The sequence below is a fragment of the Mytilus trossulus genome, chromosome 1 (genome assembly GCF_036588685.1).
Source record: "Mytilus trossulus isolate FHL-02 chromosome 1, PNRI_Mtr1.1.1.hap1, whole genome shotgun sequence".
Classification (NCBI taxonomy): Eukaryota; Metazoa; Mollusca; class Bivalvia; order Mytilida; family Mytilidae; genus Mytilus; species Mytilus trossulus.
In genome coordinates, this window is record NC_086373.1 from 29,143,532 (window position 1) to 29,171,134 (window position 27,603).

At 33.1% G+C, this 27,603-nt stretch overlaps 1 protein-coding gene across 1 annotated transcript; it reads left to right on the top strand.

Moving 5' to 3' along the window:
- Window positions 1-14,059: 14,059 nt before the first annotated feature.
- On the top strand, window positions 14,060-24,267 carry LOC134711455 (uncharacterized). The gene is made up of 2 exons (XM_063572095.1): window positions 14,060-14,115; window positions 23,064-24,267. Exon 2 carries the CDS (start codon window positions 23,245-23,247, stop codon window positions 24,265-24,267), a length of 1,023 nt encoding a protein of 340 aa, XP_063428165.1. The 5' UTR covers window positions 14,060-14,115; window positions 23,064-23,244.
- Window positions 24,268-27,603: the final 3,336 nt, after the last annotated feature.

Sequence of the window (27,603 nt, forward strand, 5' to 3'; positions counted from 1 at the left end):
GGCGGGAATGAATGTTTGGAAAAACATACCGTCTGCCGTTTCAAGAGGATGGCAATCCAATAGATCGATTAAGCTTATGCTGAATAGGCGCCTTGTCGGACTTCAACAAGAGTTGAATATGGTCCTGTTAGCGTTGTTACCATCTTTGTTTTGTTATATTTTTCTTTTCGGGGGCATCCTGGTTTAAATTCGCGGAACAATTATAATATATACTAATATGAAATACGTCGTTTACTTGAATCGAACTTAAAATGACACTGGATAATATTGAAAGTAAATGGCAAATGGCACGCCATAAATCAGACTTTCTTTATATATTAGTTGTTTGGGGTCGAGTGACCCACGACCGTTGTGAGACAAAGGTACGATAGTTTCACGACAGTAATAAAATTAACGGTACCAATTTATTTGCACCATATGCGCATTTCGACAATAAATGTCTCTTCAGTGATGCTCGTGGCCAAAATATTTGAAATCCAAAGCTTGTATAACAGATGAGGACCTATAATCCAAAAGGTTCAAAAAGTATAGCCAAATCCGTGAAAGGAATCAGAGATTTGCATGACGAAGATACATTCCTTAATTTGTAATAATTTCTTATATTTTGTAACAGCAAATTCTAATAACTCAAATAAATTCCGTATTTTCATGCCTGTACCGAAGTACTGGCTACTGGGCTGGTGATACCCTCGGGGAATAATAGTCCACCAGCAGAGGCAAAGGCCAAGTGGTAGTAATAAAATAAACGGTACAAATTTTCTTGCACCTGATGCGCATTTTGACAATACATGTCTCTTCAGTGATGCTCGTGGCCAAAATATTTAAAATCCAAAGGTTATATGAAAGATGAAGAGCTATAATCAAAAAGGTCCAAAAACTATAGCCAAATCCGTGAAAGGAACCAGAGCTTTGCATGAGATAGATACATTCCATAATTTATAATAATTTCATATATTTTGTAACAGCAAATTTTAATTACACAAAAAATCCGTATTTTCATGCCAGTACCGAAGTACTGGCTACTGGGCTGGTGATACCCTCGGAGAATAATAGTCCACTAGCAGAGGCATCGACCCAGTGGTAGTAATACAATTAACGGGACCAATTTTCTTGCACCAGATGCGCATTCCGACAATACATGTCTCTTCAGTGATGCTCGTGGCCAAAATATTTGAAATCCAAAGCTTATATAAAAGATGAAGAGCTGTAATCCAAAAGGTCCAAAAAGTATAGCCAAATCCGTGAAAGAAATCAGAGCTTTGCATGAGGGTGATGCATTCCTTAATTTATAATAATTTCTAATATTTTGTAGCAGCAAATCGTAATAACACAAAACATCCATTTTTTCATGTCAGTACCGAAGTACTGGCTACTGTGCTGGTGATACCCTCGGGTAATAATAGTCCACCAGCAGAGGCATCGACCCAGTGGTAGTAATACAATTAACGGTACCAATTTTCTTGCACCAGATGCTCATTTCGACAATACATGTCTCTTCAGTGATGCTCGTGGCCAAAATATTTGAAATCCAAAGCTTATATAAAAGATGAAGAGTTATAATCAAAAAGATCCAAAAACTATAGCCAAATCCGTGAAAGGAACCAGAGCTTTGCATGAGATAGATACATTCCATAATTTATAATAATTTCTAATATTTTGTAACAGCAAATCATAATAACACAAAACATCCGTATTTTCATGTCAGTACCGAAGTACTGGCTACTGGGCTGGTGATATCCTCGGGGACTAATAGTCCACCAGCAGAGGCATCGACCCAGTGATAGTAATACAATTAACGGTACCAGTTTTCTTGCACCAGATGCGCATTCCGACAATACATGTCTCTTCAGTGATGCTCGTGGCCAAAATATTTGAAATCCAAAGCTTATATAAAAGATGAGGACCTATAATCCAAAAGGTCCAAAAAGTATAGCCAAATCCGTGAAAGGAATCAGAGCTTTGCATGATGGAGATACATTCCTTAATTTATAATAATTTCTAATATTTTGTAACAGCAAATTTTAATAACACAAAAAAATCTGTATTTTCATACTAGTTACTAGCGAATCTCATGACATGAAAACCTGATAAATAGTCCCAAACAACTCTCGATTATCGTACGACTGTTGGAAGACTGCTGTAAGACCGACTTGCGACAAATCCACAACAGTACAATTCCAATGTGTGTTTCTGTCGTGTTCCCATCATGGATCCATCGTGGACATATCGTATCTGATGTGACCAATCGAAATATTTTTTTGTAATTTTGCACGACAAAGCCATATATATAGATCTTCCACGACAAAAAAATCAAACGATATGTTGTGACCGGGGCTTTACACGTAAACCCTTCTAATTTTTGACAAAAGTAGTGTTAGGCCACATTTGAATGATTTAGCTTAAATATTTAATGTTATAATTTTCAACGGAACGGATTTTATCAAATGTTTTGACATCTTTTTTTAATATATTTATGTGTTATGGTAAAGAATATTAATTATAATGCAACAACGTTTGTAACGTTCATTTTGATTGGATAACGTCACTTATTTACATGGCATCAATTGACAATTGATGCTATGGGACGTACGCGCAAGCGCAGACGGCATATGACAGATTTTAAATACATGTTTAAACGTTGTTTTCTCTCAGTTTCATAAGAATGGAGATAACAATATTGTATTTTAAGCTTCGACGGCATCAATTGGGGATTTGATGGTTGCAAATTAAGTTTACTGGCGACGCGTTAGCTACTAGTAAGTATTGAAATATGCATTGTTTTTAAATGTAATATCAGTATTTAGTTCAAATATAGTCTTAAATCAATCATAATTATATCTTATTCATTCAAATGTGACGTCATTTTTGATTTTTGATGATCTGTTTTATAAATTCAAATGTGACGACATTTTTGTCATATTTTACAATTTAAAAGATGACGTTGAGGTTTTGACTTATTCGGATGTGTCTATTCTTTGTGTTGCATTTTGTCGAGTTTTGTAATGTATTTCGGTTGTTTCCTGTAATAAGTTGATACGTCAGTTTTATCATGTATATCTTTTGTATAGTCATTTTATAATATTTACTGTTTGCAAAAGTATAAATTGTTCTAAATAATAGATATTCTGATACCTAACAGAAAACCCTGGCCTTTTTTTGCACTGCTTTTTTTAACTTTAAATCCTCGGTGCTGTTCAACTTTGTACTTGTTTCGGCTTTTAAACTTTTGTATCTGGGCGTCACTAGTAAGTCTTGTGTGGACAAAATGCACTTCCTGCGTATTAAAATTTTAAACTTGTTGTCTTGTTTTAGCTATTATTTGTGTGGGTTTTTTTTGTTAATTGTGTTCTTCTATTTATCTATATTGTAGTCCTGTTATGTTGTGTTGTCATTTTAATGTTATATTTCACATGGCCATAAAAGAGGGAAGTCTGGCATGCCACAAAACCAGATTCAAACCACCATTTTTTCCTTAAAAATATCCGGTACCAAGTCAGGAATATGGCCATTGTTATATTATAGCTCGTTTCTGTGTGTTACATTTTAACGTTGTGTTTCCGTTGTGTCGATTGTTTTCTCTAATTTAATGCTTAGTCCATTTCGTGTGTGTTACACTTTAATGTTGTGTCGTTGTTCTCCTCTTATATTTTATGCGTTTCCCTCAGCTTTAGTTTGTTACCCCGATTTAGTTTTTTGTCCATGGATTTATGAGTTTTAAACATCGGTATACTACTGTTGCCTTTATTTAGACCGATTTCTATATGTCGTTTGTGTAATGCGCTTTGGATGAGTACCGCAATCCGTTAAGTTAAAGTTCAAATTAAAATTCAAGTTGTTGTTTATACATGTAGTTATTTGAGATGAAAAAGGACAACGACAGACAAAATTAAGAAAAAAAAATAAAACATTTACTAGTGTTTGTCTGTTTGTCTTTATCATTTTTAGCCATGACGTTGACAGTTTATTTTCGATTTATGAATTTGACTGTCCCTCTGGTATCTTTCGCCCCTACAAATTGAAGCAGTATAATAATTAGTTTGAACATGATTCCAAGGAACACTGCTTTATTTAGTTTGGTTGAAGAATAACTCCTATACAAGTTTTATAACAATTGTGGAGGTTTACAAATTTACCATGTCAAAATAGTTAAATTCAGTAATATTCAATGTAAAAAAAAACTTATATAGAAATAAAAAAAAATATGGTATGATTGCTAATGAGACAACTCGCAATCACATACAAAATGACGTAGAAGTTAATATATATCTGTGACTTTATGAACTAAAGCAATTGATAAAATTCGTGTTTTCATGATACTAGCTAAAAATGTAATTTTAAGAATTGGATGTTCAATGCTCTTCAACTTCGTACTTTATTTGTCCTTTTTAACTTTTTTGGATTCGAGCGTCACTAATGAGTCTTTTGTAGACGAAACGCGCGTCTGGCGTATTTACAAAATTTATTCCTGTTATCTATGATGAGTGTATTTACAACCTTATCAGCATACATTTGTGGTTCAACCCATTTGCAAAGACAAAAATGTATAAGCGTTCAAATACACTTTTGTTTTTTGTTTTCAAAAGAATGAAAAACATCTATTCCTTCAAACAACAGTCATACATTCTTTAAAGGTATGTTCACATTAGATGATTTTTTGTTCTCATTTTTATTTGAAAATATAAGTAAAACTAAACAAATTGAAATTATAATGTATTGTTAGGTTCTTTTGCACATCATTATTTTCTTTCTCGTTACAGGATCTCACTTCTATCTCACAATGTTATCCTACATCACTATAGAGACTGCAATACATTAGATATGTTTCATGTTCCTAGGCGTTTAATTATTGCCCAAAGGAAGGAGGTTTAAGTCGAAATTAACAATAAAGTTGGATAATGATATCATACTACCAAGTCAGTCACCTTACAGCAGTCCTTTAGTAATAGTAAGGAAAGCAGACTCCTCTACTCGAGTCTGTTGTGATTATTGCAGCGTAAATTTAAATAGTGTAAAAGATACCTACCCCTTGCCCAGAATCGACGATTCCCTGGATAACTCTTGGTTTAGTACGCTTGATTTGGTCAGCGGATATTACCAAGTTGCCATGGCCCCTAAAGATGCTTCGAAAACTGCTTTTGTGACATGACATGGGCTTTTTGAGTTCAAAATGATGCCTTTTGGCCTGTGTAATGCAGAACCATCCTTTTTAGAGACTGCTTGGATATGTTTTGGCAGGACTATGATTGGAGATTTGTTTCGTCTACCTTGACGATATCATTGTGTTTTCAAAATCTTTTGATGAGCATGTTACAAGACTCCAGATTGTTTTTGATACACTATATACTGCTGGCATAAAAATAGCTCCCAAAAAGTGTTATCTTTTTCAGAAACAAGTTACCTTTTAGGCCATGTTGTTAGAAGTGAAGGTATTTCCCTTGACCCGTCAAAGGTTGCTGCTGTAAAGGAATGGTCAACCCCTTATAATATAAAAGAAGACCGAAGTTTCTTAGGTACCTGTTCCTACTATAGGAAATTTATAAGAGATTTTTTCAAAAATTGCTAGTCCATTACATGGATTGATCAAGAAAAATTATCCTTTTAAATGGACTTTCGAATGTGCCGAAGCATTTTTAATTTTAATAATGTTTTGATAACTAGCCCTATACTGATATATCCTACTTAAGATGAGGATTTTATTCTGAGTACCGATGCAAGTGGTACAGGAAGTGGAGCAGTTCTTTCTTAAGTTGGTGATGATGACAAAGAACAAGTGGTAGCCTATTACAGTAAATCTTTTAGTTAACCTGAAAAGAATTGGTGTGTGACTAGACGGGAGCTACTGGTCATTATAAATGCAATAAAACATTCTGACCATTATTTATACGGTGTGCTTTTCTGTGTTAGAACTGACCATGGCGCACTGAAATGGATTACAAATTTTAAGAATCCAGATGGTCAATTAGCCAGGTGGTTGGAAATTTTGGACAACTATAATTATACTATAAAATATAGAGTAGGCCTTAAACATGGTTATGCTGACGGTTTATCCAGGTGGCCATGCAGTATGTCATGTACCCATTGTGAAAAACAGGAAAACCAAAAACAGGCTGATGAGAATTCTGATAGTCTTGAACTCATGGAAATAAGAGTTATGAGTGCTGATAACCAAGACCAAGAAGAGTCAAACCCTATTGCTACCAATTTGGTGCAAGGGAATTCACGGAATGAGCTGATGGAGTCTCAAATGCAAGACCCTATCGTAAAAATTGTTAGGCAGGAAATATCTCACCTTGGCAAAATACATAATGCAAATTGGCCCCAATAGTACAGACTAGTAGTTGTAGGTAGAATTTTATATCGTACATCAATATCATTACCAAAACACAAAGTCTACAGCATATTTTACCCCATACCTTTAGACGCGAAGTGTCAAAACGTCTACATGATGACCCTTAGCTGAACACATTGGTATTAAACGGACTAATGCTCGGGAGCGCCATAGATTTTATTGGGTGGGCTACTAAACTTTTGTAAACAAGTATTGTCAAAGGTGCATTGAATGCCAAAAACGTAAAGAACCATTAAAGGGTAGCTGGACGTCAATGAAAACCTATGTTGTGGAAGAGACCATGGACAGGGTTGCAATTGATTTACTGTGACCTATACCACAAACTTACAATGGCAATAGATATTTGATGGTCATCACGGACTATTTTACCCGTTATGCCTAAGCATATCCAAATATATGCTTCTACTGTGGCTGAAAAAAATGGTGACCCACATCTATACGGATCAAGGTTTCCAGTTCACCTGAGATCGATTTTAAAAATTGTGTAAACTTTAACATATCGACAAAACTAGGAATGAACAGTCTCCGGGACAAGTTTGCAATTCCGCTGAGTGCAAAAGTTGTCACCTTAATTTTGAGTTAAGTCAAAATGAAGTTGATAACTTGGTTGGTATTGGTTCCCTGATATTTGTCCTAAAATTGTTTGGCTTTAGCACCGCTGTTGAAAAAGTTATGCCCCTTTTTTCAACAATTTCCTCAAAAGTAGTTTTCCTCAAGGGAAATCAAATTTCCTTAATGGAAAAAGATTTTCCTTAGGGAATTTGCTGCATAATTATTTCCTTTGAGGAAATTCTTTTTCCTTTGAGGAAATTTTAGGCTTCAAATTTTCCTTTGATGAAATACTTTTTCCTGTGAGGAAATTTGCAGCATCAAATTTTCCTTGGAGGAAATACTTTTTCATGTGAGGAAGTTGTTGAGAAACACTTTTCCTTCAGGGAAAATTCAAGACAACAAATTTCCTCCATGGAAATCATTGTTCTTCAAATTTCCTCAACATCAAATTTCCCTTAAGGAACTGTTTTACCGCTATTTTCCCTCTATGTAAATTTCATAACAGTACAAACAGTATTAACAGATTTTTTCCTAGACTAAATTATTGTTAGAAAAGATAATTGAAATTTTAATACAAATTTTCATGGCGAGTATTAAAAATACAAAAACAAAAGGCTGACTATTTAGCATGTTTAAGACAATACAATAATAAGCAAAACGCTATGAATATCATACCATTTGTAATGTTATTAATAGTGTGCTCATATTTGCATATTTAATAAAATAAACACTTTTCATGTCAATTAACTTGTCTTCTGTTTTAGCTGCTGTGTATTCGACCCCCTACATAATAGTTCAGTGCATAAATAATTCCATCCACAAGGCATCTTCCTTCAATTGGTTGAATAAATTTTGGCAGCATGTTCTTCAAACATCTTCTTTGTATATTTGATATGATGGGGCCATGTACATGAATGGATATATTTTGACAACAAACATGACAATGATACTATTTTTTTTCTTAATTTCTCCATAATCCATCAGTGAATATAAATGTAGGTTGTTACATTTTACACAATTGTGTTCTTTGATAGTACTTGTTTATAGCAATTTTGTAGTATTTTTTCTATTTCTTTTTCCAGAAAAACACACAGTTGAGTTCATTTCACATTAACAATCCAATTAGCCCATTATGTAGAAAAATATCAACAATTAAGTTTCCTCTTCAGTATAGACATGATAGACCTGTAGGACCTGTTGATGATCATAAAAACCAGGATATCTGACCTATAGATACACAAAATAAAAAAAAAGATATAAATGGAGAAAAAAAACAGCAATATAAATAAGCTTATTTTATCATGTTTTAATGAACATTTTGAGAAACTTTCATTTGATATTCTTACTTGTCATGCTTATGAGTTCTCTCATTTCAGTGCTTGGTGTCCAACATTTAATATTCGTTGTTTAGTGCCTTGCAGTGATATTTAAAGTTGAGCCACTTGCAATAGTTGTTATAGAATATTCATATGTTGTGTTAATATTTGAACCACTGTCCTATATTTTGGTCAGGTTGAGTGCTCACAGACATGAGGCCTAAATTAATATATTGTTTGTTTCCCTAATCCCTACTCTGAAAAGCCAGGTGTGAGTAGGTAGGTAGGTAAATAATTTTATTTTTCCCGAAAGCCTGATTTTATTATCGGATGATCGGTAAGCCCGAAAATCAGAAATGAATAGAATAATATTTGGCTTAGTTTTGACAATAAATTTTATGAGTAGGGCCATTTTTGCAGGGTTGGTCGGGATTGGCGAAACAAACAATATTTTATATTAGGCCTGATTTTTTTATTAATTGTTATTGACTTTGAACATGTTGAACTAAATTGGATTGTTTAAATCTTTATATGTTGAGATCGTTATTGGCTGACCTATAAAAGGAAGTGTTTTCTCATTATTAAAAGCCGACCTATGATTAGCCTTAAATTTCTTGCATCTGCTTCATTGAACTCTGGTGGATGAGTCACTCATTTACCATACCACATCTTCTCATTTTTGTATGATTCATCATTCAAAGGCAATTACTTTTATTACTGTAATTCAGAAGTTATCGATACGTTTTTAGTAATGCGAATAATGTGACTGGGTGAGTATCGCAAAAATAAAAAATCATATTTTGATAACAGAAACATTAATATATATATATCATGCAATTATAGAGATCTTTATGCCGATTTGTCATGTATATTTTTTTTATAAGATGCAGAGTTAAGGAACTTTAGTTGTTGGAAAGTTATCTAAAACCTGTCCATTTTCAAAAACATTACCTTAAGGGAAATTTGATGTTCAGAAATTTCCTAAGTGGAAATTTGAAGAACAATGATTTCCTTAGAGGAAATTTTTTGTCTTGAATTTTCCTCCACGGAAAAGTGTTTGTCAAAAATTTCCTCACTGGAAAAAGTGTTTCCTCCAAGGACAATTTGAAGCTACAAATTACCTAACAGGAAAAAGTATTTTCTCAAAGGAACATTTGAAGCTGCAAATTTCCTCGAAGGAAAATTTGAAGCCGCAAATTTCCTCAAAGGAAAAAGATTTTCCTCTAAGGAAAAAGAATTCCTCTAAGGAAAAATAATTTCCTCTAAGGAAATAGAATTTCCTCAAACAGAAATAATTATGCAGCAAATTCCCTAAGGGAAATATTTTTCCCTTGAGGAAAAAAACAATTCCCCTTGAAAAAACTTTTTCAATAGTGGTGCTAGAGCCAAAAAAAATTAGGACATATATCAGGGAACCAATACCAACCCAGTTATCAACTTTATTTTAACTTAACTCCAAAAATTAAGGTGACAACTTTTGCACTCGGAGACTGTCAATAGCCCCTTTCATCCACAAAGTTCTGGCTGGTTGAAAGGTTGAATGGTACAATTGAAGATATGCTGAGCAAAGTAGTCTCCAAAAACCAAAGAGACTGGGATATATATGGTGAATAACGGACAGACCATAACGAATAACAATTTTTACTATAGTGTTATTAACATGTTTCGCATCACTATGGTGTTGTGTTTTTATATTTCAAATGTGACGTCATAAAAACATATGGCATTTTGAATTTTAAATAATGTCTTTATGAACCATTGTTTAAGGCCATACGGTGACCTATAGTTGTTAATGTTTGTTTCCTTTTGGTCTTTTTGTGGTTAGTTGTCTCATTGGCAATCATACCACATCTTCTTTTTTATAAAATCAAAATATTAAAAACAAAGTCTCGTTGTATATACATGATATTTATAAAAAAAAATCAAATCAATTGTGAAGGTGTGTAAGTGTTGTCCTCTGTTTGCTTAGTATAAGCAGGGCGAGACCATGATTTGCTATAGCAATTCAATGTATATTGCATCTGTGAATTTGTTATAAGGTGCTTGTATATATATATGATTAAAATATATGAAAATGATAAACAGAGGAAATCAAATTGTCTACACATGAAAGTGTATATATATTATTTTATATCACATAACCAGTGATATTATTTATGAGTATCATACCAATACCGCAAATTATTAATTTCGAATACCCGAGTTAAAATGTTAATTACAAAAATAAATTAAGGAAAAGGTAAACATTCTCCTATAATCTGTTGGTCCCGACATGTTTCCAGCCTTATTTCTCCCCGGGTTATCATTGTCACGCGTTCTCAACTTTATCATATATATATTTAAGGATTATATATTGTAACTGGGCATATCATTTGTTAAAGTACGCTTCTATCGTCACCTTTTGCAATATTATTCTAGATTTCTCCTACGTTTACTGGAAGCCGCCATTTAGTTACCTTGATTGCGCGTGTGCCTGACGTGGGACGACACACGACCTACAGTAGAGATCATTTCTAACCTCTCATTAGAACTGTCAGAATATCTGCCATAGAACTGTTCTAACCTGTCCTAGAACAGTTCTACCTAGACCTGTTCTTAATAGAACTGTCAGAATCAGTTCTAGGTAGAACTGACTAAATCAGTTCTAGGTAGAACTGACTAAATCAGTTCTAGGTAGAACTGTCAGGATCAGTTCTATGGTAGAACTATCTAAATCAGTTCTAGGTAGAACTGTCCAAATCAGTTCTCACCGTAGAACTGTCAGCAGAACTGACTAAATCAGTCAGAACTGTAAAACAGTTCTAAACGATGTCACTGCAGTAAGGGCACTTTAGATTTTAGAAGAAATAAATCACTTACAATTACTATGCTGTATAATAGCAGATTTTCTATATTTTTTACTGATCAAACGTTCATACATGTACAAATATCGAAGTGATTAGACGGTTACCCAACTCATCGGAGAAATATTTTTAAAAGATTGTATAGGAAACATCATTGTTTACGTTTCTTCGTTCCCCGTTTTTAACAGTCTCTTCCTAAATTTAACTCTGCATTTAATTCATGGAATTTTAATCGTAATTTACCTTGGGGCTGCTTCATTAGTTCTAGGTCGGGCTATGCCCGATTCGCCCTATCACGTGACCGGGTTAAATATGACTGAAAATATAACGAGTGGAAACCGGCTTATTTAAAGATGGCGATAGAAATTCAGATTTTTCCTGTTTTGCTTCTAGGCTAGGGAACCTGAATCTGAACCTGATTCGGAATCTGAAGCAATAACATTTGCTTCATATTCCCTAGAAGTAGCCTGGTGACAAACAGAAAATTATCAGAAAACGTACTTCATGTGATGATGATATTTTAGAGGCTCGAGGGTACACAGAAAATTGAAACATTGTTTTATCATTAACATTTTATATTAAACAGTAAGTTCTTACTTAATGACATGGTACAAAAATCAATCGAAAAAAATAATTCGTTTTGAACCCAACAGACTGTTCAAATGTGTATAACATTGAAAAAGCTCTAAATTATCTCCCTTTTGGTGAAAAAATGCCATTTGGCATAACAATTAAAATAACTTGTTGATTTCATCTGTGACTTATATTTTTATTATTTTTTCCAAATCAACTGTACTTTAACTAATCTATTGTAAATTTTAACCGATTTCTAAGTAGATATTTTACCTTTCTGGCTCCTAATAGTTGAACATAAAAAAGGTATTTCAACAAAAATGCATGCTTCTTTCAAAGGCAGATTGTGATCTTAAGGGCATACGATACAGTTTTGATCCTGTATTTACAAGTTCATGAACATTTGCATATAGGCTATTTTCTACCTGATTTAATGAAATATGTAATAAAAAATATACCTTCATGTGCTACTTTTTGAGTAAAATGAGGTAGAAATTTTGTATATTTGCTAAAAATTCAGATTTGGGCCGTAATTTCGTTTTCGAAAGAAAAACATAACTTTTTTTGTTATAAAAGATAAACACAAATTGTTTTTTTTATTAAATAATCGGTAATTTCTGTATTTTATAAATATCATAAACAAATATGCAATTTTTTATTCAGAAATAACTCATATTTATCAAATGTTCATGAATTGAGGAAAAACCGTCATTTTTTACTGCATGTTTATCAAAATTAGCAACGTCATTACCTTCCCTGTAACTGTATCGTATGCCCTTAAGGGCATACGATACAGTTTTGAACCTGTATTTACAAGTTTATTAAAATTAGGATATAGGCTATTTTTTACCTGATTAAATCAAATATGTAATAAAAATATACCTTCATGTGCTCCTTTTTGAGTGAAATGAGATCGAAATTTTGTATATGTGCTCAAAATTCAGATTTGTGTACGTATTTTCCTTTTCGAAAGAAAGACATAACTTTTTTTTGTTTTAAAAAATAAACACAACTTGGGTTTTTTTTGTTGTCAAATAATCAACAATTTCTGTATTTTTGAAAACATTAACATTGAAAATTATGCAATTTTTATTCAGAAAAAAAATCATATTTATCAAAAGATATGAATAAAGGAAAAAATTTTTTTGCTGCATGTTTATCACAATTAGAAAAAATGCGCTATTTACAGTTTTATAAAATTTGGGTCACATAGTCTCCTTGCAAAATGAAACAAATTGCCGTTGTAAAAATAGGGGTCAATGCACTCGTTTTCAAATTAAATACATTTGAATGATAAAAATCAGTCGATGCAGTTTTTTCCGGTGTCAGTTTGACGTCGCGAAAATAACATTTTACGTTAGCAACGTTATTACCTACCCTGTAACTGTATCGTATGCCCTAAATGAATGGTGACCCCATATTTTTATTTGAATTTTCCAATAAGTATAGGATAAAGTTTATTTACAAAAATAAGATAGCGAAATCCAATATTTAGAAAATAAATGATTTAGACCCGCGAGCCCCCTTTAAAACTACGCTTGTCTGTAGGATATGTACAACATTTCTCAAAAGAAAATATGTTAATGTTTGAACAGGGGTTGTGGTAAGATTGTCAATTAAAGAAACGTCAATTTGCAAGTTAGGGACTTCTTGTTAAACCTATAGTCAGCTAATAATTTAATTCACGGGGACACATGGATTTGGTTGATAAATCATGCAATACTACTGATATACTTGAGAAAGTTTGACCAGGCTAGAAAGAATGGTGATGTAATAGAATTTTATGTACATTATTTAGAAAAACTTTTCCACAATCTGTTTGAATGGAAACCAATAAAAGTTGAAGTTAGTTCATTATTCATTTTTCATTATTCAACATTCAATAATGTATAAGGAAATAGTTCATCATGTTCATTATTCACTATTCAACGTTGAGTGATGAATAATGAATTATGAAATAGTTTGTATTTCAGTATGCAAAATGAAAAGAAATTATGAAATAAAGGAAAATCTTTGACTGTGACACTAGTACCATATCCCGTGTTTCTGAATTCGTCATTTCATTATCCATTATTGAATTTTCACTAATGAAAAATGAATAATGAATGTACTTCAGCGCCCCCCCCCCCCCCCCCCCCCCCCCCCCCCCCCGACAGTAAAATATAACGTGAAAACATTAATAAATATTTCCTAGAAGAGAGACTGGCGTTAAGAAGCATGCAGTAGAACCAAAATATACCAAACTAATATTCGATCTCACCAGTCATAAACAAACTGAAAATGATATGGCAATAAACAGATGATCAAATAAAATCAATCATGCGACCAAGTTTTGAAATATAGAAAAATCGTATTGTTACACCATTATATTTTACCCACTGTTAACATTTGTCAATTAAATAGCTATTTTATATTTATGAGTATATAATAAACAAAGCATGGTCTTGAACAGATACATTTGTCAAAAGTTTGCTTATTAAAGGTATGTGTTTAGGCTTAGCAGAACATCATGTTAAATTATTTGTCAGTTAGCAGTTTAGATGATTGAAATCTTCTCTTATACCCATGAAAATAACCAAACATTATATGCTTTATCCCATTTTCACCATAAAATACAATGTTAGCCATTTCTCCTTGCTATACTTATATATACATATGATGTCACGTGATTTCCATGGCAACCAGACTATTCAGATTTTTTTTATTATTTTTTTTTAATTAGACTGTTAGTTTGGACCATTTTAACTTAAAAAAAAGTAATCGAAAAAAATTAATCTGGCCAAAATTTGTCATATTTGGTCTATTTTTACAGAGAATTAATGTTAAAAGATTTGAACCGTTGGTTAAAAAAAGATATGGCAACCAAAATATGGCATGGATCACATGCTATTTCGGTCAGTTTTGAAGGTTCAGAAATATTGGTAGAGCGGTATACATGTTGTTGTTGTTTTTTTTGTTTTGTTTCTTTAAAATTTTGCCTAAATTGACAAAAGCATATTTAATAGTGATGAATCAGGCAATATTGAGTTGATGGATACCCTTTACTTGTAAGTAATTGTGTTTCTATATTCAAATTTTAGTCTGAAGTGAATACGGGGTCTACGATGAAGAAACCAAACTTGACTAAGATTGGCAATTGTTTTTTAGATAAAAATGTGTTGTTTAAGTTTTTTAAAAGACTACCCATATCTCCTACTATATCTTACTATTATTCACGAAACTTTTTATATCAATTTAACCTTCAGATTGTATTCAATTCATGTTTAAAATATACCCCCAATCCTCAATAAATAAAACCAAGTTACGCTGTGATAGTACATATGGGCCATCATTTTTTTTTCTTTTGATCTATACATAACATCTTTGGCATGTTAGGGGGAGGATTGGGATCCCGCAAACATGTTTAACCCCGCCACATTATTCATGTATGTGCCTGTCTTAATTCAGGAGCCTATAATTCAGTAGTTGTCGTTTGTTTATGTGTTACATATTTGTTTTTCATTTTTTTTACATGAATAAGGCCGTTAGCTTTCTCGTTTAAATTGTTTTACATGATCTTACATTGTATTATCGGGGCCTTTTATAGCTGACTATGCAATAAGGGCTTTGCTCATTGTTGAAGGCTGTACGGTGACCTATGGTTTTTAATGTTTGTGTCATTTTAGTCTTGTGTGGATAGTTGTCTCATTGGCAATCATACCACATCTTCTTTTTTATATGTGGATGTATACTCATGTATATGACTTTTTTGTAAATTTCAAAGGACCGATTTTGGCCTCAAATTTTAGGTTCATCTAACGAAAGATTTTTACCATCTTTTTAAACACCTAAGTGTCTATTTCATTTGAATTAATTATTTTATGTAACGGATTTTAACTGATTTAGTCATTTAAAACGATCCGATTCAAGCTCAAATACGAAAAATCTACCAAATATGCCGAAAAATGTCACTCTTCAGATGGTTTTTGTCAAAAATGAAAGTGGCCGCATCCGTGTTCATCCTTAACCTTTATATATATTATGTATTATCATAGAATACATCCTACATTATAATATTAAGGATGAACACGAATACAGCCACTTTTGTTTTGCACGAAAACCGTCTTAAATTTAACTGGAATACTAGAATTGTGAAGATTTCAGTAATTTAGCATGACTTGATGGTTTTAGTACTCGATGTATGGCAATTGTTGTGTCAAAACAGCCCATTTTTATGTAGCAGCAGACTTCTACTGTCAAATAAATTACTAAAAGTTTACATTTTAACAACTTTGTAAAACTGCTTTATTTTGGGGCCAAAAAAGGGTCTTACTGAACCTTCTTTTTTGTCATCGGGGTCAATTTTTATGATTTGTTTGCAAGAAACACAACAAGAAAATAACTTTTTCATAATTTAACCTATACCTCACATCTTTGACATGTAGATGTATCATCAAGGATTGGTGTATGTACCTCTTACAGTTCTGAACTTTGTGTGACCTTGAACCTTTACCTCGAGAACGCTAGCTGTATTTTTGTCAAGGAACACTTGAACAGGCCATCACTTGTGTCTTTTAACGTAGGCTTGATATTTTACTCATAGCTTGCTAGTTTTATTTAGAGTCAATATTTAGTTTATATCACATACATATTACACAATCTCTTATCGAATACACAACAATATTAACACACATTATGACATAAAGCTCTAATTGAATATACAACAATATAAACACACATTATGACATATCAACAGATTATATGCACATGGAATAAATTAAGTACAGGTAGTTACAGAACAAATTGAAAAAAACGGTGAAGTTTCTAGTGAGTCCAAGTGTCACATTATGTTTTGGAACCCTTGTACTCTATTCAGTCATAATCATTAATTGATACTCGAGTAGACTATTATGTTCATAACATGTACATGCACCTCCTATTGAAAGCTTAGCTTTGAGATTAAATCAAATTACACTAATCTGTTGGATGTGTATTATTGATTGATTGTGTAGTCTTATAAGCATATTTGTTTTAACGAGTTCTAATTGGCCGTCAGTAACTATGAGTACCTTTCGTTTTTTTGTTGTATGTACACCCTGTACAAGTACACAAATGTACCCGGGCACGTCAACTCTAGGTGTTTGTTATTATGTATTTCCTTTGCTATCCATCTGATGAATTAAGCCTTTTTCAACTGATTCTATAGTTTATTTTTATATTGTACTGTTACACCGCTATCCCAGGAAAGAGAAGGTCTCGCTTAAATATTTCACCCCGCCAACTTTTGTATGAATGAGCCTGTAGTTCAGTTGTAATCGCTTGATATAGTGCGATGTTTCGTGGACTGATTTGGAGGGAGTTTATTTCATGTTGTTGTCTTTGTTCCTAAACTTGTAAATAATGGTTGATTATCGCTTTGGTATTTTCTATACATATAATTCAATAATAAATATGTCTTAAAAAAGTTAAATGCATGTAAAAAAAATGTTAGTTTTTTTAACACACAAATAAGCCCAACTAATCTTTGGCTTTAAAAAACGTATCAAGGAGTTAATACGGGTTAGATTTTTATCAATTTGGTACGAATAGAAGCATAATTGTCCTTGGTTCATTTATCGTTTTTTTGTTATGATTTCAATGTGAGTCTTTTTCCTTTTAAACTTTATTATAGTATATGCAAGACCAGGATCATAAACTAGAACCGTATGGTGCGTTCTATTTTACTCCATGTGACACTTTAAAAAAATCTGACCGTTCCGTTAATTCTCTTTCAACCTTTTATTCACAGACACTTGTCTCAGAAAAAAAATCCTATAAACCTTTATATATTACAGGAAATTTGTTCATCAGTTGTTCGACCTGTAAGTCAAATTCGTTTTGTTAAAATATACTACTTTTTGTGTCTTTTTGAAAATTTTGTTTGTGCTGCATGTAGGCCCTTCTACAACTAAATTTGTTTTACATGCACACGTATAAAAATTGTGGAACGCAATCATAGCTTTGAACGCACTTTTCGATTTAGACTTGTTTCTACTTTTTTGTTAGGGCTTGTATCATATTTTCCATCCAGCTTATGAAATCCGTTCGTCCTATTTTGACTCTTCAAATTCAAGAATTGATCCTAAATTGAGGTAAATTATATGCAGGGCCTTCAAAATACCGTTTCGATCGCTAACATCACTGAAAAGACATTATTTGTCAAAATCCGGACATGGTGAACAAAATATTTTGACACCTCATGCTTGTGGTATAACATATTTGCCACAAGTTTATTGTTTTTATTGATGTATAAGATTGATATTAAGATCCATTATTATCGTCTGGCTCCTCAAATACGATATTAAGAATTGAACGATGCGTAAATGCTTCTTACTACCTGATTGGAAGATATTACGAGACGTGAATAATCAAAATTTATTGATTAGTTAGGACAATTCAAAATTTCCTTCAATCCCGTATTGTATCGGATATGTCCTCTCTATTTTAGCAATTAGATTTTGCCTGGTCGTTTATCATGCATATTCATGATATTGGTACACAGGTTACTTTTATCTATAAATAGCCGAATCTTCTAAAGTGTAGTAAACAACAACGTAACACGATAAATGCTACTTCATAACGTGTGACCTCACGTGTGTGGTAAAATTTGTTGATTGATGCACGTGGCTATTCTAAATGAATTAATATACAAAGCGAGAATACTTTCCATTTTCATCAGCTAAGAGCTCGAGACCGCTAGCCTTTTTTAAAAAGGCTAATACTTGTGTTACATCTTGTGATCAATTTATTTGGCAATCGCAAATGGCAGTCAGCAGGGTTAAAGAACATCAGTTGTACGACCTGTTTGTCAAATGCGTTTCGTTTAAATATACTTTTTAACTGTATTGGCAATTTGGAAAGTGTTGTATGTACTGTATTGACACTTTTCTGCAGCGAATTTCTTTTAACACGTATTAAAAATACGGGTTTAATCCAACGTGCACACGTATTAAAAATACGGGTTTTATCACTGGTTAGGCTTGTTTATATATTCATCCATACAAATTCATACAGTTAAGACGACTTTCTTATTTCAAATACAGTTTTAATAAAACCGCTTTACGATATTGGTACCGTGAACAGAAGAAGATGACTACAAAGCTTAAATCTGTCGAGAAGAGTGAATCAGAATAAATCCCGGAAAAGTACGAGTTGGAAAAAATTCTTGATACATTAAAGGAAAAGCAAGATATATTGTATTTTTTTTCTTGTGACTGGACTGTAAAGTTGTATTCCATATAAATAGGACAAGTTGTTGATATTTACAGGTTTCTACAAATGTTTATTGGTGGTTCATATTGGAACAATTTTTACTTCCATCGGAAATTTTTCTTTTCTTTCTATCTTTTGATAACTATTTAGACCACTGCTGAGTTTTATGAAGACGAAACGCGCGTCTGGCGTACTAAATTATAATCCTTGTATCTTTGATAACTATTAACACCACTGGGTCGATGCCACTGCTGGTGGACGTTTCGTCCCTTAAGGCATCACCAGCCCAGTAGTCAACACTTCTGTGTAGACATGAATATCAATAATGTGGTCATTGTTATAAATTTCCTGTTTACAAAACTTTGAATTTTCGAATACTGTGGATTAATTTATTTTCGTGGGTACCCATTTTCGTGGATTAAGGAAGACCTACTTGTTCGTAGATATTTGATTTCGTGGTTTTGCCGAAATCTACACACTAGCCTATTGAAATTTTGTCATTCGTTGAACATTTGATTTCGTGGTTCAACTGTTCGCCCGAAATCCACGAAAATTGGTATCCAACGAATAATAATGAATCCACAGTAACTAAGGATTTTCTTATCCCATTTGAAGATTACTTTAGCCGTATTTGGCTCCCCTTTTTGGAATTTTAGATCCTCAATGCTCTTCAACTTTGTACTTGTTTGGCTTTATAAATATTTGATTTGAGCGTCACTGATGAGTCTTATGAAGACGAAATGCGCGTCTGGCGTACTAAATTATAATCCTGGTATCTTTGATAACTATTTACACCACTGGGTCGATGCCACTGCTGGTGGATGTGTTGAATTTTGAATCCTGAATGCTCTTTCAATATTAGTTATGTAGAAACTAGATATTTCTATACACATTGACACCAATATGCCAGATTTAGAAATCAAGCTTGGGATTTTTTTTAGTTACTGACGTCATTTGTGTTGGTTTGTTCAACGTTCACTTCTAAGGCTGAATATCTATGGTCATTTAGACATTTAAAATAAAACATATCGTATTGGTAGCTAGAATTTCGTAAAACATAAGTGGCTTCTATCATTATTGGTATTAATAACGGACTGAAATTCTTTGAGAATCAATAAAAGCCGTAAAATTGTCAAATCCCGTTCTTAAATTAAATTTAACTTAGATTTTGAGATTTTTGGAACGTTCGAGTATGTGATAATTTTAAAGTTTTTTAGACATATATCAAAATTGGATGCTGGAAAAAAGTGGCTGCTATTTTGATCGGCTGCTAAAAGAGGCTGCCAGATTAGGTCTAATAATAAAATACCCACAATACAAAAACTCGCCAATTAGTGTCTTGACATTCGAATAAAACGTATGTTTAAATGTAGTCGGTATGAAGCCTGTCGAATGGAGTTGGTATATGAACGTTCCGATCAAAATTAATGACGGGAAGTCACGCCCATTACGACGCTGAATCAGTTATCCTAAAGTGTCCAAATGGAAGGATGAAATCGATTGAACTGGAACTGTAAACATGTTACTTATTTACTATTTATCCGATGAATATATATGTTACAGAAATTTTCTTAATTTAGGCATTTCGTAAAATGTCTAAAAATTTTAGACATTTTCTAAAATGCCTGGATGATTTTGGCATTTTACAAATTGACTAAAAATTGTAAGGCATTTTACAAAATGCCTCAAAGACTTTAATTGAATGGAATGAACTCAAAATCTAACGACTAGAAATATCAAAAGATAATCCTATTCCATCATTAAATATTGCATGACATTTAAACAGTAAAAGTTTTATAATTGTAATTAAATCATTTACTTTACTGGGTGAATATGACAATTATTTGTTGCTACATGTAGTGTTTGAATGACGGTGACTGTTACACATTTGTCCTGACTTTTTGCAAAGACAACGTTAAGGGTGACATCTAGTCTTACCGCAAGCACTACAGCCACATTTTGTGTAACCTTGACCATCACACAAAGAAACTTTACTAACAGATTTCTAAAGGATATTTCATTATCATAATTTACACATTGAATAACAAAAAAGTTAATGTCCAATAGTTCAAACTGATTCCTGGTGTAAAGTCCACGTAGTGTTCCATCTTAAATTCGAAGTTTATAACCATGCTCTTCCTTTCCAGTAGCAACAGCCATAAGGTAACGCGGGTCTCTTTTCCCTCGATCCACATGGGGAATTGCAACTAATACATGTACTCCAACATCCACCTTTGTTGAAACTCTTTCCGATAGATTTCCCAATCTTACAGCTTGTTTTGTCATTGATTCTGATGCATGCCTTCTTTCATTTCTCATGACCTCTTCATTTGAACATAGGTGACAAGTTAAAGTATCCGATATGTTTCCATTAAACACAGCTCATGTATGTACTTTGCACAAGTAGAACACTGGATATTCATAAAAACATAAATTTTCACACACGGCACACACATGAACATCTAATTATGTTTCCTGAGTTTCGGATAGATTTAATGCTGCATTAAGTTGGCTGACCTCGTCAAGTTCGTTTGGGTTATCAGAGCTTAACTTTCTTGGCATGTCATTGCTATCAGAATGATGACTGTTGTTTTTTTCAAACTGAACAAATTTCAACCTTATATTCCACTTTTTACTGTTGTTCTCTCTCATCCAAATAACCAGCATGTCTTTGATTTCTGCATTTCCTCTTTCGACACTTCCTTGTGATCGAGCATGTCGAGGTTTTGCATGAACTATTGTACAATCTGCCCACATGTCATCCAGTTCAATCTTAATAAAATTAACGGTACCAATTTTCTTGCACCAGATGCGCATTTCGACAATACATGTCTCTTCAGTGATGCTCGTGGCCAAAATATTTGAAATCCAAAGCTTATATAAAAGATAAAGAGCTATAATGCAAAATGTGCTAAAAGTATAGCCAAATCCGTGAAAGGAACCAGAGCTTTGCATGAGGGAGATACATTCCTTAATTTATAATAATTTCTAATATTTTGTAACAGCAAATTTTAATAACACAAAAAATCCATATTTCCATGCCAGTACCGAAGTACTGGATACTGGGCTTAATGTTGTTAAAAAAGGATTCATATTCTTCTCTGTTCCATATAATACTCTTCTAATTACAATCAGAATTTTCAATTAATTGGTTTGTAAATCTTTGTTCTGGTGTAAGAACAACATATCCTTCTATCATGATGAAAAGAAGATCATAAATCAAATACATAGCGAGTACTTAGTCAAAGTTGTTGCTCTATGGAGTTTCTAATTATACATACTAAAACTAGTAAAACTTAAAAACTTAACCTGCAGGCTGCATTTTTAAAGCATAATTTATTTTAATCAACACTTTTTTGTAGCTTTACAATAAATTTTTATCATCTAATTCATGTATTGCATTTTTACACAATTTGCCTGAAACAGACCAGGCATTTTGCATGTTTTGTGAAATTTTCATTACAAATTTCAGGCATTTTACAAAATGACTAGGTTTTTTAGGCATTTTACAAAATGCCTGTCAGCTTTAGGTATTTTAGAAAATGCCTAAAAATTCAGTCATTTTACAAAATCCCTTAATTTAGAAAATGCCTGTAATATATATATATATATATCTGCACATGTGAAAATTACTTTTTACGCCTATATAAATAAATTGATCACAAGACATAACAAAATGGATCTTGGTATTAATAATACTAAATAGAAAACAATAAACTTGAAAGCGTCAAAGATGTTATACAACAAACATGAGTTCCAAAACTCTGTACACCAGATCCGGAGTTCGACAATTAATGTCTTTTCGGTGATGTTAGGGATCGAAACGGTATTTGGAAGGCCATTTAATTTTTCTCAATTAAGGATAAACGCAACATTTTCCAAAATACCTGTATATTTGTATGTTTACAAATTAGTCATTATAACTACCGTTACGTCACTTATCCTTTATTTATTAGATTTCAAAAATTGTTCATATTAGGAATTTTGACATTTCGTCGTTTATATATATATATATGTTCATTGCAGAAAAGTTTTTGATTTTTTTTGGTTTCGCCGGTAAGATCATGGCCAGGTTTTTCAATTAAGATATCTGTTTTTTTCATTCCGTGATATAAATGAACAATTAACTCATTGACAAATAATCAATTCTGCTAAGCTATATCGTAGTATCATGACTTAACAAATATATCTTTTTTATAGATCGTATTCCTAAAGACTACATATAACCATGGCGATCAATCTTGGAATTGAAAACAATCGGACATTACATATACAATCGATGCATGTTATCTAAATGAATCCGCTTTTAATTTAAATATTGCAGATATCTATCAAATAACTTCTCAAATTCGACTTTTTATTTTCGTATAATGCCAAAAATATGGAGTTGAAGAGAATGTATATAGTAAGTGCTACATCATTAGTTTTAGTAATTGCATGGATTTTAATTCCGAACAAAATTTTAAAGTCATGGAATGATAAAACAAGGAATATAATTGGAACTCAACATAATGTGGAAGTACTCCTGCATGTACCTCCTACAAACTATTTGGAAGTAATTCGTAGTGACTGTGGTTTGTTGTGTAATACATCGAGAAAAGGATCACCTGGACCGTATTTTGATCATATTAACGCAGATATTGATTGTTACGCGTTATTTAGAAACGCATATATAGACCTTGGTCATGAGCTATCACATGCACCAAAATCAATTCCCAAAAATCTTATGGTTGAATATACAATGAACAACCGCATACCAGTAACATATTGGTATTTTGATAATCAGTATTTAGGTAAAGAAGCCAGATTACCGGTTTGGACTAATAAGGTTATTGAGGAATGGATATTCAATGCAAAGAAAGGAAAATTAGGCGGAAGTTATGGTACTGGAGAAACAAATGCCCTAAGATATGCTCTGAGACATGCACCCGGTATTGTCGATGGTAGAGTTATGGTGATAGGTTCCGAAAATCCATGGGTTGAGGCATGCGTATTAGCAGCAGGTGCGCGCGAAGTATTGACATTGGAGTATGGTCGTATTGCATCCCAACATCCAAAAGTAAAAACCATAGTTCCGTTTGAATTTCGTATGCGTTACCTAAACAATACTTTGGGAAAATTTGATGCCATTGTTACATTTAGCTCTATAGAACATTCAGGATTAGGACGATATGGGGATGCATTGAATCCATGGGGAGATATCATAGCTATAGCACGTTCTTGGTGTGTAACTAAACCTGGAGGCTCTCTTACTATAGGTGTACAGTATAATTATGATAATGAAATCCTTAAGTTTAACGCTGGTAGATGGTATGGTAAAATAAGATATCCATATTTAACTACAAACTGGAAACAACTCTACAGAGGTAATGGCTCGCAGCGTGTTCATGTGTTTACGAAATAAAGATATACTAGTAGATATTCTTTTGCATAACTCATTATGACTTTTTTATTTTCTGTCCATGCATGGAAAATCCATAATAAAATGAACCGTCTTTACGCTAATTTCATTGAAGATTTATACTGAATGATATTTTTGCTTCGTGATTTTTCATTTGTTGTTTCTTGCTTTAAAATAACTGTCAATAGCGGTGAGTACTCCCAGTTCTGTATATATAGTGGTTTTTTGTTGTTGTGATAAATAAGTACCCAACCAAGTCTTATCTGTGTTTCTGTTAGCTCTATTTAGGAAGTAAGCCCTGTTCAACATAATTTAAAAGTAAATACTTATAAAGTACTGATGTACCACTGTCCCAAGTAAGAGGAGGGTTAGATCTTTCATAACTAGTTTAACCCTGCCACATTATGTATGTGCCTGTGTCAAGTCCGAAACCTGTAATTGAGTGGTTGTCGTATTTTTTATAAACCATTTGTTTTTACAAATGAAATCACTTTTTTTCGATATAATGTAAAACCTTACAAATGAAACGTATTCCTGTCTCTAACTTTAAATATTGCATGAAAAATATGTACCAACGGTTTGCCCTGCTACTTTTCCATTCCAGTTGGCGACAGGTACTGGCATGCCTTAAGAATATTCTTGAAGTATACTGGATCTGCCTTCAGAATATTATTGAAATATTTTCATCCGACTTCAATAATAAAGAATGAAATTGAAGAATTCAAAACAGTCGTACAATGTATCGCTTTTGGTGCATACAATTTGTTACACTAAACTCGGTGGTTGTCTTTTGTTTATGTGTTACCTTTTTATTTTTCGTTCTTTTTTGTACATAAATTAGGCCGCTAGTTTTCTCGTTTAAATTTATTTACAATGTCATTTCGTGGCCTTTTATAGCTGACTATGGGGTATGGGCTTTGCTCATTTTTAAAGCCGTACGGTGACCTATAGTTGTTAATTTGTGTGTCATATTGGCATTTTGTGGAGAGTTTTCGCATTTGCAATCATACCACATCTTCTTTTTTATATTAAAAGATATAACGAAAACAGAACAATGAAAGGAGTAGGTCCGGTAAGACCTCTTTTTGGTACTAAAATATAACAGTTTTACAAAATTGTTAAAATATAAACTTTTAGTTATTCATTGAACAGTTGAAAGCTTCTGCTACAAAAATGTGGGCTGTTTTTGACAAGGTAATGCACATATATCGGGTTGTAGCGTCATTAAGTCATGCTTAATTCCGGGAATCTTCAAAATTCTATCATTTTAGTTAAATTTTAGACGGTTTCCGTGTAAAACGAAAGTGGCCGCATTCGTGTTCATCCTTAATATTGAAATGTAAGTTGTATTTATTGATAATACATAACATATATAAAGGTTGTGGATGAACACGGATGCGGCCATTTTCATTTTTGACAAAAACCATCTGAAAAGTGTCGATTTTTTGCATATTTGAGAGATTTTTCATGTTTGAGCTTGAATCGGATCGTAATTAATGACTACTAAATCAGTTAAAATGTTTCACATAAACTAACTGAATCAAGTGAAACAGACACTTAAGTGTTTTAAAAGTGGACAAAATCTTTTGTCAGATGAAACTGAAATTTGAGGCCAAAATGAGTCCTTCCCGGACCTACTCCTTTAATCCATAGACGAAGACACCAAAAATAAGTTTCAATGCATTAACATGTTTTACAATTGTATTTCAAGAAATGTGTATATATACTATATACAAATAAAGCAGCACCCGACTACTAACCTTGGTAATCTGTGGAATATTATAAAAAAAATATAGCCTTTGTATGAGGTCGATACAATGATATATTGACATGGAAGAAGTATATTGACTGAGAACGAAGTCCGTGGTCAATATACTTCTTTGGGTCGATATATCCTGTATTGACCTAATACAAAGGCTACATTTGTTATAGTATCATAGATGGAAAGAAATGCACACAAAGAAGTATGACATCAACTGTATCTGAATACTTTATCATAATGCGACCCTTCTTGATATGTAGGGCTTGTGTATTTGCGTTAACGTTCAAGACTTTTTTTCAGTCTGCAATGGGTTGACCATCTTTTAACTGAAATAACTTCTGGCACGAATTTACTCCGGTTCGTATGACTCTTTTGGCAGATTCTAACGAATGTCTAATATCGTATCTATCAAAGACTGTAGCAGCATTTGTAGGGCATGCTTTCTGGCTTTGAATAAAACGTGGAGCCAAGTCACCGAATGTTCTAAATGTTTTAACATGCAATGACTGGATTAAGGCTATTCCGTGCCTGATAAGTACGGTTGAAGATCAATCTTATGGTGCCAACTGATGCAAGCAGTTACAGCTTCTGATTTTATTTGATTGCAAAGAGCAGCCTCACATGCTTTCCGTATAGTGCCGTCTTCATTTACAAGAAGAGGTAGGAACAGGTCCGAGGAATAGAACATTGTAATATCTTCACGACACCCCGAAAGAACTACTGACTGAATACTAATTCTGGTCTTCTAGGTACTCTAAGATCTCCTGATATACACTTAATTTTATACTTTTTCGTTAAGTCTTCGAAGGTTTTAATTTTCGATCTAGATACTTGTCCATAGAAGGCACTGTTGTTACCTTCTGCCAACGCACAATTGACAAACGATTTTACCATTTTCATACCATCATCAAATGCTTTTGAGAGTAATTATTCAATGTCCTTAGGCGCATGCATGGTAGTTGGGATGTTATAGAGTGCTTTGTGATGAGATTTGATATCAAAATGATTTGTAATTCGGTGTTAAACATGTGCTTTAACAAGTTTGCCAGCTCTTCTTCTCGCCGTTGTTGTTGATCGAGAGGGTTTTTTGGTAGCAAAATAAAATTCAGATCTGGATCTCATTTCTACAATAAACTCTGTGAGTACGTGACAGATGGGAGATCATCGAATGAATGCAGACTTTTGTCTTGCAATGCCTGCTATAATAATAACACGGCCTTTTGAATCTTTAATAACTGTCTTTTCTGTCGCCATATCTCTCCATACCCAATTAAATTTGACTAGCTTCTGGTAACTTTTGAAATTTGAGGCTACCTCAGACAGGTGTGACCATATTCATCATGAAACGAAATCATAAAATCATTGTCTTTGCACTATTTAAAGACAGCAGAAAACTGCAAAGCAGCCAACGCCTCATACACAACATTTAATGCTCTTACAACATGGTTGAACTGTTTCCACCACATCAAAGGATCAACGGGCCCTGTTGTATACACATATGAGAACAGATTAAGTAATCCTACAGACCACTATCCCCCTAAGTTTCTTAATCGACGCCATGAAACACGACAGAGTAT